We start from the raw sequence: 17,097 nt of genomic DNA, 5'->3' as shown, positions 1-17,097 counted from the left end.
TTTTTTGTCTTCTATATAAATCAATAAATTACAGTACATTGATATAGAATAAAAAGGAATTTAGATAACAGTCTCTTAAGGATATTGATTTTTAAGTTTTGTTTTGAAATTCAATGATTACAATTAGTTTTAGAATTAGAGTTTTTTTTTTTTAATTTGAGGTTGATTTAGACAAAATTTTACTCGTATCGGATTTTTTTAAATGTTGTGTTTTCTTTTGTAAATATGTAAATATTGATATTTTACTTCTTGGTTTATTTTTTTTTCTGTTTTATATTTGTTTAGTAAAATAAATTCTTTATTCTTATTTTGATATGACAAGCTGCCTTAATTATAATATTTCTAAATTGAGCAAATCGTTTCATATTCGAATATTATTTTTTATTATATTGAAACTACTGATAACGTATCGTCGTTGTCCTGATAAAATCAATTTTGTAAAAATTGTTGTTCATACTTTTAACTACTAAACCCTTTACAGAATTTGATCAAACAAATTCTCCCGATACCGCCCAAAACACACAAAACTATTTTTATCTGAGAAAAGACGATGCATTTTTACAAAATATTATTTTAGAAGGATAGCAATAGAGATTTTCTTTGATTTGTCTTTAAAGAATATGCTTTCAATCTTTAAAAATTGATTTATTTTTTTGTATAGAATTATTTATGTTTTTTTTTTGTTGCTTATAAACTACATCAAAAATGATTGTAATTTAATAATTATGTAGTTGAAAACATTTATAAAAATCGTAATTACCTACCACAAGTAAAATTATATAATTAAAGTGGAAGTTATTAATAGAGCTAGTTTCATTTACGATCTACTACTATAGGAAGAATTTATTTTCTTTGATTTTGGCCTCTACTTGTGAATGTTTTTTATACTAAACATAAATCTAATTTACATGCACATAATTTAATTTTTTATATTTACTAGTTGGCTATTTATTAATTAACTAGTTTATTTATTTTCAATAATCATTTGCAATTGCAATACCAAACTGCGCGCCAATTGTAAAATGGATTGGGCATTGTGCCGCTCGGCCATTTCTGCAAAATGAAATTATATAATGTTAATGTGTATATTTACTTAGTAACACTGTTTGTAATTTTTTAAGTCAAGGATATACAACCATATAGGAACACTACTACGCGATAAAAGACACATATCTCCAAGTATTGCTCGAAGAGATGCACTGTCGTTTATGGGCTCCCAAGATTTGGAGCATTGGTTTCTGGCTCATATCTTGCAAAACTTTGGGATTTTGATTTATTCTCACTATATATACGTTCAGAATTTTTTCTTTGTGACAAGACTTTCTTTTAAGTTTTTAATCTCAAGTAGATAGCTTTACATTGAGTAATTGTAGTACTTTTATTAGTGACACCTGTACGTATACGTGTTAGTCTTATTAAGAAAGACACATTTTTTATTTGTCTTAGAGAATAAATCGAAATGTCGAACGTTTTGCCTAAAATTAAACCAAAGCCTCAAAAATGAATGACTTTGGCCATATATCACTTAGTTTTTTGCGTCGTGCTGTAGAAAAACATTTACTTACCATTGAAAAACTTAATGACATCGGTAAAATCCATACTATTCGATAAAATGATGTCGCGATAAGTTTCCAGTAAAGCCAATGCTAAAAATAATACAAAATGTCCAGAAGCCACATGTTTGGCTGCCCATATTACTTCCCAAGTGGAGAACACATCATCGTATACCAATTCACGTTTGAAGTCCAATAAAAACCAACGATAACAGAAATAGAAATGTGTATAATCACCATTTGAATCCATCAGGTCATACATTTCCGAATCAAGAATTTGTATTAGAGATCTTTAATGTAATAAAATAAATAATTAGTTTATTGTAGTATTGTTTTAAATTCCAATATTACCTCATATTGGCAAAATGCATATCCATTGCTCCTCCATTAGGGAAGTTTTCAATCATACGCTCCATTAACTTGCAAAAACAACTGTATGTCAACGACTCATCATCGAATATAACGAGAAGAGGTGCCACTAAATCGCACATGCCCTGCATGTAGCCAATATCTAAATGTTCCCAAACGTAGCTGAAAATAAAAAGGTTTTAATAGTCACCATCAAAAAAGATGCGGATAAAATGATTTTGACATTCTGTTAAAATCCTCATGGACCCCGTATATAATCTGGACCATCAAAGGATTTTAAGACTGTAAATGCCTGTGTGTTGTTGTCACTATAGCAAACACAACAAGAGATAGGAACATAAATTTTTCCCAAAATATTCTTTTTTGCTTAGGCATTTTTTTTCAGACCTTGCGAATAGAAGCTGTTTCTGCCACCAGACTTAAACCTAAATTTGTAAAAATTCATTCTGAAAAAATTTCTGGCGTCCATTTATGTTAACCATTAGCGCCACTGCTCTGAAGTTGAAAATAGCTTTTGGAAAATTTTTAATTTTAACAAAAATAATTGGAATATATGTATATTCAGATATAAAATACAAAAATCCATCAAAAAAATTCTCCGATTATTTAGTATCACAAAACATTTACATGAGAAATATTAAAAAAAAATAATATTTTCAAGTATCCACTTTCAAACTTTTAACAATTTTGTTAAGCAAATTTTAAGAAAATATAAATGAGACTTATAGACAATAAAAAAGAAAATAAAATAATAGCATTGAAAAAAAATAATTATTTTCGCTTTTTCGGAAGTCTTGAAACATCACTTACACAGAAGTTATTTACCTTCTGTAATCGCTTAATGTTACTTTTAAAGTAGTGATTCATGTTGTTCTTATGGAAATAGATACGTTTAAGTCTTACTTACGTTGATATAACATTTCGTAATTTGTCTAAATTTTCATTTGCAAAATAAGGATAATTGCGATCACAACGTTGTACATCCTTTTCAATTCGATGCAAGTTTAAACCGAATTGTTCCAGCAATTCGCTCTAAAATTCATATAAAAACAAATTCATAATTTTAACTATATAATTAATATTTTTAATACAATAGTAACACTTACACTATAAACACCACCATTTGAACTGGCCGGAGATACACAAGTAGACTTTGGCTCCTGTAAAGCATCAAATACCGTTTGGTTTGGTTGTTCTTCCAGAGGTGACATACGCATACTAGAAATTTTAGGACTGTTCTCCCAATTTATAATGTCTACTGATGCATTTGTAACAATAACAGCAGTTTTTAAATCACTTTCATCATCTAATGCTTCTTCTTGCACATCATCTCTTAAATGGTCTTGAAAATCATCAGCACTCAAGTACTCTGGACTTAGTATGGATTTTGTATCTAACTCCTCTGAAGCTATAAAATTAGTTGATTGCTCTTGTTTCAATTCTACATAACCGTTTCCAACAGTATCATAAGATGAAGTTGAAGGAGTACTCTTAGAACTTGCATTGACATTGACCGAGAAATCTTCTTTAAGGGAGGATTCTTCTTTCAAAAATTGTTGTGGAAGATCACATTTTAAATCTTCTCGTTCTTCTTCAATATTTAAATCATCGATGTTGTCATCAACATTGCCTGAGTCTGTACTAGTTTTCATGGCTCTTGGTATTGGTTTCACCATTAAATGGCCTGTACTGCTAGTCATGACGGCTTGTAATGGTTCTCTTTGCTCTTCCTCAAATTCTAAATCTCCAGGATCAGATATATCGGAAATATCCTCGAACACTTCGTTTTCCAAATCTCCAGTTTCTATATCAACATGTCGTACTGTTTTTTCTTGCCCACTATTACTGCCTGAACTTAGTTTTGCAACAGCTCTAGCTGTTTTCTCTTTCTCTCTTTGTTGTACTATGGCGTCCACAGCTAACCATTCGCTCATTGTAGTCTCATAGTAGTGCTTACAGGTTTCGTCTAAACTCTGACGCTCCTCAGAGGTACTGCCAAAGTTATAGTGACCTAAAAGATAGGGCCAAATTTCTTTGCGTAATTCGGGAGCCACACCACCAAAGTATACTAAACGGAAAACCTCACTGGCATTAACAGCTGTACCGTTCTCATTTAATTCCTTCCACTTTTCAATAGTTAAACCATCTTCATCAGCTTTCACTGTAAACAATTGGACAATCTTTAGATGTCAACTTACATAAGTATTATGAAAAACTTACTCTCTGGTGTTATGCGTCCATTAACCAAGCCCGATAAATGTGTACGTACCGTGGATAAGTGCCTACAGTATGCCAACCAGCCATAAAATGCTCTTGATATTATCTGACGTTTCATGGTAGAACAAACCATTTCAATACTAGCATTTTGGCTAGTTTGTGGTAAAGGAGATTCCAAAGGATATTGATCGATGGAGAGACTTTTACTTGAACAATCACTACTGCCGGTTGTAGAACAACTGCTCAGCTGTGCTCGCCGTGGGGTACTCCGAACAAAGTCCAATATAGAATGTGCTGCAGCTAGAAATATAAACAAAATTACTTAGTTTTTCACAATGTATGTAAGTACATCAAACTAGGTTAACTTTACCAAATTCTTCATGTTTGCTTTTGCTAACAATGCGAAATACATAATCAATAGGGGTCTCATCAAAAGATTCCATAACAGATGGCAATATACGCCTGCGTACACTTTTTGGCCAAGGAAATATTTTGCCAATACCCCTTTGAGACCATAGCGGAGGATCTAGTTGACCATGAGGTAATAGACCCGTCTCTAAACAACTTAAAAACTGTTGCATATGGCCACCTTCGGGAAATATAATGGGAGGACGTTGTAAGCCATCTTGGCTTACCAGAATTACAGTGCCACCACTATCCTCGCCCTTGTTTTGATGACAATGTACATATACGATATCATCCACATTGATGTTTAAGGCATAGGCCCAATAGTGTTCCTTATCAATATCATCCTCCGATTCCTGATAACCATTCATCAATTGATTGGGAGTCCATTTAATTGTTAAGGTTTGTATATGTTGATGAAGACTCAAATAGCCCAACATGGGTTCGCTGCAATCTTTCTGTAACATTATGGAAAAATTAAAGGAATCGAAATAATAACTCTATTTGTTTACAATCCTACCGGCAATACTTGGACATTATTTTTACCGTACAATAATGTAGCTCTGGAATTCTGATGTAATGACTCTACGTAATCTTTGGCGACTGTACAAGAAGCTATGGACTTAAAAGTGCCAGTACTAGCTTCATCTGTACTAGTGTTTAAACTTCTTTTGAAATTTATTATGGGTGCCCTTGAGGACACTGAAGAAGAACGTCTACCCGAACTAATGCGATGTCTTTGTACTAATTCATCAGCATGTGGATCGGTCCAGTAATGATCAGCAGTTTTTGCCTTTGTAAATTCCAAAGCACAGGGACCCACCAGAAGCGAACTTAAAATACAGCCATAATCAGAATCGGCAACTAAAGAATCTCTTTCGTAATAAGATGAGGCATTTTCCACAAGATATTCAATAATTTTAACCAAACGTTTTTCATATAAAGCCAGTCGTATCCATAAATATCTGCAAGAGGAAAGAGAAAATCGTTATAATCATATTTGACAATTCCCTCAAAGTAACACACAAATACTTACTTCATTGAGGCTAATGAAACACTAGAACAACTAGTACTCATTGCACTTGTGACTGAACTACTACTTCCCTTCTTCATCATTGGCGGCCTATTAAAACTGTCACTACTCGAAGACGAACGCTTGTGAGGATCATTCGCCTCTATATCTTGTACCATTTTACTAATATGTTCGGCATCTGAGCAAAGTTTGGCAATTTTATGCAACAGAGCTGTAGTTGATGAAGTTTTAAACAAACCCAAAGCACGACGTCTCAAACCCTGACTCAGACAGGCTTCCACAGCTGCACATAATTGTGTTACTGTAGTACTTTCTTCATGTACATACTTTTTCGTAACCGCCTCTTCCATCAACTGTTTAACCTCCTTTTTAACGGCTGATATTAAACGTTCCTTAAAGTCTGTCTCTGGAAAATAAACAAGAAAATGTTGTTGGTTAAATGGTGAAAACTACAATTAGAGAAAAATTAATTTATAAAATGCATCTCTAGAGTATAAACAATATGATGAATTCATCATATATACATATGTACAAAGCCATGATGGTAACACGCGATGCTGTCATTAAAATTGATGGACAGATAAAAGCTTTATTAGTATTACAAAAAGAAAAAATAGAAAAATGAAAACAACAATAAGAAAATATAAATTTAACATAATTTTTTTTATGAGTCCATAACGCAATATATCAATTTTTACTTTCCACACAGTTTTGTCAACAACCACTACCCTCAAAGTACATACACATACAAAAACACATATATGTATATTTCTGTTTAGAGTATGAGTGTTTAACTAGAAAATAATCTTAATGCCTTCTAATAATAAAAAGAAATCCTATAAAATTTACAATGGCTTAATGGTCTCCAAACCCCCGTTGAGTATGTTAAAAAATTTAAACCAAGGCAAACGTAAAAGTTCCTTTTTAGTAATACTAGTATAAAGAGAAAAGCATCATTCATTTGTGATGACATTTGTTAAATTTTATAAAAATTCAATATTTCGTTTAAAGTATTTTATAATCACTTTATAAGTCTGTTCATAATACGCATATATCACGTATCCAACACAATAATGATAACACCAAAGGATACAATTTTACCATAATACTTATGTAAAATTTCATTCAAATCTGATTTTCCGTTTAGAAGTTACAGAAATATTTCCCTCAATTTTTTATACCATTGTGCAGCATGAAATTATTATTTATTGTATGTATATATTAAAATATTAGAGTATACGAAAAGATTAACATAAAGTGCTAAAACGGAAATAAATTAGCAAAAACTGTTAACTGTATGCTATTCAAGAAATCAACATATACAGTCTTAAACTTAACTTAACAACAAGGAGTAACAAGTTTATATGTTCTTTAGAATTTAAAAATACATATACTGGAAAAAAACAATACCTTAAGATATTTAGTTAAGCAATATTAAAAGTACGTCAATTTTATGTTCTTAGAAACATAAATATTAATTGTGTAAACTCAAAACATTCGTTTGAAATAAATTTTGTTATTGTAACATAAAATTTTTTCTCTGTGTATAAAAACATGTGAGTAAATTGAACATATCCATACATAAGAATATATGTACATATGTATGATAGAATGTATAAATGTACACATGTATGTCTGGGATTGGTTTATATGTACATGTATATCTTTATACTGCATGGACATCCCACAATGCCGGATGTCGTCGTCTGTCTATTATTAAGTTTCATACTGATAACCATTAAGCTGAAATGAGTCGGGATAAAGTGATTATAATAATAGTGCAACAATATTAAACTAAACAGAGATTTTTAACACATTTCCATCCGGTTAATCCTAATCTTATTTGTGGTTATCATAACTATTCAACAGCAGTATCATCATTATTCTAGTATTTCTGACATTTACCATATTTTCTATAATGATTATTCTATTTTCTTTTTACACCACATTTACTAGATTTAAATAATGTGATAAAAAGGAAGAAATGAATTAAATAAGGAGAAACAAGTTAAAAAGTAAGTGGAAAATATGCATACGTAGTTTCATTATATATATTTCATTATATATTTTTTGTTTTCTTCTTTAATTTATTATTTAAGGTAACTAATACAACATTAAATAAGTAACACATTTATATCAACTATTTAAATTGGTGTAATTTTCGTATTATAAAGTAACGTTTTATAATTATAAAGTTACATTTTTATTAGTTAAAAAATTAATTATTTGGAATATTTTAGTACAACATCATCTGAAATTACTCTTTCTCGACTGTAGACACTATAGAATAATAGAATAAATTTTTATTAGATTTGTCATTAAACAATTTAAATAAGTTGATTCTAATACTTAAGGTTTGATAACCCTGTCCTAATTGCATACAAATTAGTATTCTAGAATAGTTTTGAGTCAAGTAATTGCATAGAAACATTAAACTGTCGCCATTTTGTTGTTTTAGTTTCTGTATTTTATCTGTTTTGTTTTAATATGTAAACACATTGTATTTAATACTCACACAATGTCCTTCATTGTTTCTACTGCAAAAGCTAAAACAATGTAACTATCATACACCCCATGTTTGTGTCTGTAGAAATCCCTTGACTTGAATACGCTAAATTTAAAAAAAATACAACTAATGCCCAGCAGTTCTTTTTTAGTACTTTTATAAAAATACTATTCCTCCCCAGATTTACTGAGGTATAATCTGGTTTAAAATAAACCGAAAATATATTTTTGAAATATATTGTATGTAACGAATAAATTATTTTTTTAAATTACAGGGCTTATGGGTTTTTTGCAGGATTTAAAGTTTGGATCTTTCTTTTGTTGTATTTTATTTTAATTACGTGTTGCTGCCGTCGTAACTTTTCATGTAATTTAAGTTTATTATAATTCACTTCTATGGGTTATTTAAAATATACTACAAGTGCAAGAAATTAGAAAAATAAAAAATTGTATGTCAATAAAACCATATACGGACAACACTACGTGACACAAGACCAAAAAAAGTCCTGTGTCTCCCAGTTTTGACCAAAGTCATGCAATTTTTTGTGACCAATGTGCCATTTTTGCAAAAAAGTGATATTTTTTACAAGTTAATATCTTGCAAATATTTAGGAAAATCTGAAAACTTCTTAATTTGCTAGTGGAAAGTTTTGCATTATGAAATTTAATTTAAGTGACCTGTACGTATACGTGTTTGTTATTTATTGATTTAACAAATATTACGTATACGCCTAATACAAACACTTGATAAATTTTTTTGATTTTTATTATTTATAACACCAGCTACAAGATTGTAAGGTATGCGCCAGCACCAGCTACTGTTTTTTGCAAAAATTAATCTTAGGCTCCAAATCTTTGGGGACCCATTAGACTTTTAAGCAAATCTGCGAGACACAAAACTTTTTGTCTTTTATCACATAAGTAGTAATATCCGTATTTGGATATATTTTTTCGTAATGTACTATATAATGTCTAGTTATCATATGTCCGTCCATGCAAACGTTATTAAATATATGTCAAACTTGTGCACATTGCAACAAACACTCTATCGAAATTAATTAAAGTTGTCCTACTATTTTAAATATTCTAGAGTGGTATCCAGAAATGTTCATTATGAAAGTGATGGTTTGATCGGTTCACTATAACTAAAAATTAGAATTCAAAACTACACGAATGTATTTGAAATATAAAAAATTACTTTATTGTATGTTATCACTAGTACATAATTGCCTACAATGGCATTTTAACATGTTTCCCATTAATTAAAAACAAATTCCCAAAATAATGTGGCCCCACTAACCACAACGTGGTTGACAAAATGTTTATAAGTTTAAATTTCTCAAAATAACTTTCAAAAATTTCATTAAAATTGTATTCATAACTACTTCTCTTTTAATTTTATAAAAGGTTGTATCCAAAAATAGATAATCTAAAACCATGACCACAATTAGTTTGTAAAATATCTTCAGTTTTGCTGGTTTCATTTTTGGGGAAATTTATAATTAAAAGCACACCCATACGTTACATTCATACATGTATGTTTATTTATGGTATAAAAAGTACATGTATGTATCTATGTATTAAAGCTATTTTAAGTCCTAAAAGCACAACTAAATCTCTGGAAAAGTATAGCAACATAACAACATTTTGGGAATGAAGCCTTTAAGGAAGACAAAAAAAGGACAATTTAAGGCTTCATTATGTTTCACTTTAACACAAACAAACGAACACACTTTTCCGCTTTTTAATATTATATGAATATTTTTACAAGCTACTGTTGAAACAGAATTTGCAGGAAAGGGAGAATAGAAAAAACAGCAACAACTTAAACTTGTTCTTATTGAATATACAATGTTTCTAAGTTAAAACATCAAAAATAAACCTACAGATTTTTTGGATTTTAATCACAGGAAAATAATATCCTTTTATTAAATGGGATAAAAATCGTTTAAGGATTCATATTGTTTTATTTGAAGTATATGTTTTTTCGAGATATTTAAGTTTATATTTCTGAAGAATTTTAAATACCGTAATCGTGGAATATTTGAGAAGCTCAAATTACCATTATCTGACGTAAAGAGGTGTTAATGAAGATGGCTTGATGTTGTTAAGACAAGAATTAAAAATATTTTTTTCTCATCTCCTTTAGACTATATCGTACATTCAACATACAGAGTAACATAGATGGGTCATATTAGACCCTGAATATTTATTCATCTTCAAAAGCATAATTTTTATGTTATAAAAAGAATTTTTTATGACACATTTATATAAATTAATCAACTTTTTGGCTTAACCCACTAGTGACAAAAACATAATGAATCATTTTGTCCTTGATGTCATGTTATTCATTACTAGCGGAACTAAAAAATAATACACAAAGAAAAAATACTCGACATACATTTGTATGTAAAGCCAGTCGTTTAAAGAAGATGAAAAAACACTCCGCGATATAAACCATCTAATTCACCAAAATAAATATTAGAGTAAAAGAAAAATTGTCATCCATATTCTGCTAATTAAATAAAATTTTCATGAATTTTGTACACATATTGTCACAATGTCCACAAAGCATAAAATCTAATTAATGAGATTTAATAGTAAGTAAAACCAAAAACATATAAACTCTATAGGAAATCTAATAAATCGTGTACAATTTCATCAAAAAAATCAAAAAAATCATGTAGTTTCTGTAGATTCACAAAATGAAACGATCAAATTCAATTTAAAATGCTTGTTTAATATAATTTAAATCCATAAAGAACAGAGCTTTTAGAAAAAAAAGAAAGAAACAGAATAGAAAAAAGAAACATAAAAAATCATTTTACCTCCAACACACAATGGGATACCTTGGCAGTAACATGTGTTCTAATGAAATGAAAAGTGTTTTACGTTTTAAAATGTTGAACAAAACTTGAGCCTGCACACTTTTGCCAGTCCTCGATGAAAATGTACAAAAGGGAGAAAGAAAAATAAAGTGCATTCAATTGAACTTTGACCTTATGATATGGATGGTTTGCACATTTAAAAGGTTGCTCTAATAGCAGATGTTTCTAATGGCAGCATTAAATGACTAAAAGCTGTCGAAATGAGTTAGTTTAAACACACCTTAACATGACATTTAATTTCATTTTTCTCATTTACTAAATAAAATAAATATGTAATCATATTTTCAGCAAGACTTTTTGATATTAGCTGTTTAAAAATTTTCCATCTAATATAGTACAAATTTTCATTTTACCTTCACTGGCTTCATCTAGGGTTCATAAAACATTTTATTATGCTCATAAACGTATGAAAAGGAAAGTAAATTTATTCTTATAACCAAGATTTATTTACTGTTTTAAATTGTATACTAAATTTAACATTGTTTGCTGCTACTGATGAATTAAAAAAGCTGCACAATGGCAAAATCATTTTAAAGTAAAATCTAATATTCATAGAAAAATATTTGTGATTTTTATAACATTTTAATGACTTTTTCTACCAGTTTCGAATTTTTAATTTGTGCAACAGTGTTGAATGAACGTGTTTTCTCATTCGTAACACAATGACAACAGATGTTTCTAAAAATTTAACCTTGTCACCTTCAGCAGCTGTTGAATGTCATTTACATTTTTTATTTTATTCTATTTGTTCAGGCATAACAAAACACATATTTAAATAAATACTGGTAAATAAAATGACAAATATTTCAATATTTTTTTATTTATTTTCAAAATTGGCACAATTATGTGAGACTGTAGATGTTTTGCTATGAAAAAGAAACATAAATTCTTTACTCTCAATTGATTAACGACTAAGTCCACTTAAGATATTTGGGTGAAAGTCCTAATAAATTTATTACATTCTTACAGTTCTCGCATTAATTCTACTAATCTTCTACGCCAATTAAGCTACTATTTTTCCGAGTTACATATCTCAGTACAAACCTATTATATTATAACTAAAGCGTAGAAAACATTTTGACTTAAGTTAAAGATTTTTTGGAATACACGATTTTTAAACTTAGGCTTTTATTGCCTACGGCCTCAGACATTATTTGTCAGTTTATATAAAAAGTTCACAGTTCATGGTATGGCATATTAAAATTGTAAAGCTTGGTAAATACAGACAGAATTTGGGCAAATATAAGAAATATACTTATGACAAAAGAAATATTTATCACAGCTATAGCAAGCATTTTAATGCTGTAGACGGTTTTTCACAATAATAGACCCCCTTTAAATAAAATATTCAAATGCCAAAATTTTTAACAATTAATTTCAAGTAGATACCTGTAGAAACAAATTACTAAAAAACTTAAAAGTAAAAGTTTTAAATTTAACTAATTTTAATACAACTTTCTCCATACTAAAAGATAATTTGTATAACAGTTGGTGGCTAGTAAAAGCATTTGTAAATATAATGAATATAACTAATTCTAAACTAATTTAACTTTTTCCATTTATTTTAAAATACAAACAAAAATTGCACATAAAAATAAAATCCTTAAAGATTAAAAAGTCACCAAAGAAAACATACAAATAAACAAATTAAATTCGTTGAAAAAGTATTTCTTACTAACAACTACCACTTGCAGAAAAATAAAGTAATTTATGTCTTTCATTGTTTTCCTTTTAACAATCACGTAAACAATATAAAAATACTAATTTACATAAATTTTATCTGATGAAAATAACTTTCGAAATCTTTTCTTTGTTTAATTTTTTTTCAACATTTTGTAAATATGTTGCCCAGGAATGTTAAGTGAATCTGCTTCCTCATTTACATCAATATTTATGTTGTAAAAAGAAAACAAAATATTTAACAAATACTTAGTATGTGGTTTTTTCATATTTTTTCTAGGAATTTTTTGTAATAAAAATTGCGTTTTGTATATATTTATTTTGTTAAGATTTACACAAAGAAGTTGTTTATGAAAATAGGTTTAGGGAATAAAAACAATCTTGTAGTTAAGTAGAATGCGTAGTTAGAAAATCTTGTAAAAAAAATAATTTTATTTTGAACTAAATAGCGGTTTGCTGTAGCGCCGGTTAGTTTGCTAGTATGGTAGTTTGAAAGAAGGGTGTTATAAATCAGATCTGAAGAAATACACAAAGGCGTCTATCGGTCTTGTTGTGCGCTCCTTAGCCAGTGCCTTAGGTGGATGTCGAACCCACAACCTCTAGTCAACCAGACTATGAAAATAAACACTAACCTATCGGAGGCCACAGCTATCGGTCCATAAATGGTGACAATAATTTTTTTATTAGATTGTATTGAGTTTAATATTTTCTTTTTTGTTTTAAATTTTGCCGAATCATGTACATTCTTATACAGGACACTCTATTTTATATAAAAATGTCATACTCACTTGTTTTAGATTTTTTGTTAAATTATTTACAAAAAAACATAGAAAAGAAAATGTAATTTATGCCAAGTTAGTCTATAAAAATGTATAAATTATCTGGTGCGAATTGTGTTTGGTTCATTTCAACAGTTGTCTCATGTTCGCATTAAAATTAACAACTTTTTTGTGTGTTTGAGCATAAATCTGCATATAAATATTTTTTTTTTTTTTTTTTTGATATGTCGAAAAGCGTACTAATGCTAAAAATGTTTATATTTATTAATGGAATATTATTTGACGGCATTTATTTACGTCAAACATTTTTTTTGCAAAGAGTCGGCAGTACTGCTGTTATTTGTTTATAGATTTTAGTTAAAAAATAAAGCTGTATTCTGAGTTAGTACAATATTAAAGTAAATTAAAGATTTGTTTTACTATTAAGCCTGTATATGTGTTAAATAAATTGGAAAAGTTAAAGAATATATGTGGATTATGTTATTTATTTTTATGCTCGTTTGTCCATGCATGGCTTGTGATATTTTATATATTATAAACACATACATAAACATGTACTAGCTTTAATGTAAATAAAATGTTTATAAACTTACATGTATATGTACAAAATATTTATATGTACCATATGTTTGATATTTATGTTTAAAAAAGTATATATGTACATTAGACAGACTCACAAAAAATGGTGCTTGAATTGTTTTAAAACAAAAAATTTAAAAAAATAATTTCAAAATACATTTTTTTAATTTGGTCCAGCTTATGAATTGTCATCGCTAGACGTAAAATATTTTGGGAATCATCATAAAACAAAGCAAGGAAAATTTTGAGAGGGGTCAAAAATCACGTTTTTGCTTTCCATACAAAGTGAGTCGGTCTAATATACATACGTAAAAAAATACATTTTTTAGAAGTTTTTTTTCATTGTCATTGTATTTTAACAAAAATGTATTCCTACGAAAGAGATAATATTTTTATTCATTGTTTAAATTTAGCTTTTATTGATGTAAAACAATTTTCAATTTATGATAATTAAGTATTTTATCTTGTTAGATTTTATCTTTCAAAATAACAATCAATTTGTATTTTTGCACGGTGACGTATGATTAATTTAATGTAAAATTAAAAATAATAATACGCATTCATATATACCTAAAGGTATTTTCAGACTACAATACTGAGTATTAATACATTTCAAAATAAAAATATTATAGAATTTGGTCGGTATATCAAAAAATCTGTAAGAAAAATACATAAATATTTCAGACATACTCTTTATCAATTCTTTCCTTTATAAATTCAACTCTGTTCTTAAATTTTTCGTTTATGTTTAATTTATTTTACTTGCCTGTTTATTTTTTCAGATGAAAATTGTTTCTAACGTTTCTTTTTTTAATTACAACTTTGATACATATGAAAAATTAGAAATTTTTGAAAAAAATTAAACAGAAGTAATTTTTGTCATAATCAATCCAATTGTATTTAGACTACGAAATTGTATTATACTACATGATTTTCTGACAAGTATTAATATTCAGTATTGTAGTCTGAAAATACCTTAAGTAATACTGACAAACCGACATCTACATATATTAAACAAAATAATATTATCAAATTTAGTATTGAATTTAAAAATTTAAAATTATTATAAATTAAAATATGAAATTGATTGTTATTTTGAAAGATTATATTATAAAATTATATCATTCATTTAAAGTATTTTGTAATAATAAAGATTGCACTCGGCATAATTTAAAAGCTCAAAAAATAATCCAAAATTAATCACCTTTATATCGTATACATATGTTTATGCATAAAAGAGACTTTCGTTAGATGTACATACATACTTATTATTGTTCATTCCTATGAAAATAATTGAATAATAAATAATTTATCGTTAAAAAGTTAAATTTACATATATGTCTGTAACACATGATAATACACGTGATAATGCCATTGAACTCATATGCGGCCGACGTATGACTAAAATATTTTATTTATATTTTATTCAAAAACATTTTATAGTGGGTATAGAAGATTCGGCATGGCCGAATATAACAATCTTAATTGTTGCAATATATTTTTTTATAATATTATTTATATTTAAATCATACACGTGAAAGTGTTTTTTTGAAAGGGACCTTATATGACGACTTATGGTATATTTTTTTGATGTTTAAAACCTATTAGTGCAAATTCCATCAAGAATTCTTATAACACATTGGGTCAATTGGTGAAAGGTATACAAAATTTGGCATAACCGAACGGTGTTACTTGATTTTTAATATTTATCATAAAAAATATTTTGTTTTAAATATTTCTTTAAAATTTAAATATTTTTTTATATTGTAACAACAATTCTTTTGGATTGGAGTTCTTATTTTAAAACGCAGTTAAAATTAATTAATATTTTCTTTTGTATTTTACAACTCAATACCTTAAATTGTAATACAATGACTATAAAATATTTAATAACAAATAATGCTTGCCCTTTTCCAAGTACATAAGTACATAAGTTAAAGAAAATAAATGAGTTCAGCTTCAGGGAGTTAATTTTCTACGAAGAAATTTTAGTAGTAATAAAACTGCGCATTTATTGTAAAATTATTTTTGTGTTGATTGTATGGGTTGAATATTGCAAAGAATTTTTTGAATTTTCTTAACAATTTTGAATTGTCAACATTACCTTAAATTAATTTACGTTTAATGTTATCATAAAATTTATTTGAAATCTTAAAAACTTGGTGGCAAGAAAAATAAAAAAAATTTATAAATTTCGGAGACTTTGTATATGAAATAAAAAGTCTCAACAATATGGGAAAAAATAATTAACTTTTCTATTTTGATAATAAATTCAATATTAATGAGCAGGCTGATATCGCTACCGTCATTACTATCTATAAGGATTCGGCATAGGTATGTGCATATATTTACTTATATACTCGTATATGTGCATCATTGGGTTACCATATTAAATTGTAGAAATTATTAAGAGAATAAAAGTCTTTTGAACAAACTTTTCTTCACTCATATATATTTACTGTGATAATATATAAGATTTTATTTATTTAACTGATTTTTGAGAAATTTCTTTATTTTTAATTCATTAGTCATCTTCTTTGCAAAGCTGTGGAAATATTTTTACTTTTTTTATATGATTTACATTGATTATCTTTTCTGAATAAAATGCAAGTTTTTGCTGGATATTCATATATTAAAATTGTTGTTGTTGTCATTGGTTTATAATCAATTTCAATATTCCTTAAAATTGTGTAGGAGTAAATTAAGAACTTATAAAGTAAATTACTTCAAGCTCTAATGAGTTTAATTTGTACTAATGAGAATGAGTAATAGTTGTGTGTGTATATAAGACCAGCCCTTAAAAAAGATTGTTTGTTTTGAATGCTTTATTTTATAATATAGAGAATAAACCCAATTCTTCTTACAAAGTCAATCTTCCCTGTTAGTCTATATTGTTCTACCTTCATTACCGTGAACACTGTTCAGTTAATACATATGACAACTACAATCATCACAACTGAATGTTCTACGACAAAATATTATGAAAATAATTTAATTACACTGTGTCTATAATTAGGTATAACTATCATATAAGGGTTCACTTAAAGAAATCTTACATAAATCTAAAACAAGTACGTAATTATACTTTC

The 17,097-nt window shown here is 27.9% G+C and overlaps 2 protein-coding genes across 2 annotated transcripts in view; one reads left to right on the top strand and one right to left on the bottom strand.

The window, feature by feature from the left end:
- LOC111678941 (5-hydroxytryptamine receptor 2A-like) overlaps positions 1 to 17,097 on the top strand; it is a 36,963-nt gene that overhangs the window by 16,483 nt on the left and 3,383 nt on the right. The window lies entirely within an intron of this gene.
- Positions 11 to 6,296, bottom strand: LOC111678940 (small G protein signaling modulator 1). Its single transcript, XM_023440399.2, has 9 exons — positions 5,581 to 6,296; positions 5,065 to 5,509; positions 4,510 to 5,002; positions 4,143 to 4,439; positions 3,029 to 4,083; positions 2,830 to 2,954; positions 1,905 to 2,084; positions 1,566 to 1,843; positions 11 to 1,053 (listed from the first exon to the last, which is right to left on the bottom strand). Exons 1-9 carry the CDS (start codon positions 5,925 to 5,927, stop codon positions 965 to 967), a joined length of 3,309 nt encoding a protein of 1,102 aa, XP_023296167.2. The 5' UTR covers positions 5,928 to 6,296; the 3' UTR covers positions 11 to 964.

This window comes from Lucilia cuprina, chromosome 3 (genome assembly GCF_022045245.1).
Source record: "Lucilia cuprina isolate Lc7/37 chromosome 3, ASM2204524v1, whole genome shotgun sequence".
Classification (NCBI taxonomy): domain Eukaryota; kingdom Metazoa; phylum Arthropoda; class Insecta; order Diptera; family Calliphoridae; genus Lucilia; species Lucilia cuprina.
Note: the sequence above shows the minus strand (reverse complement) of the source record. Positions and strands in the feature narration are given on the sequence as shown.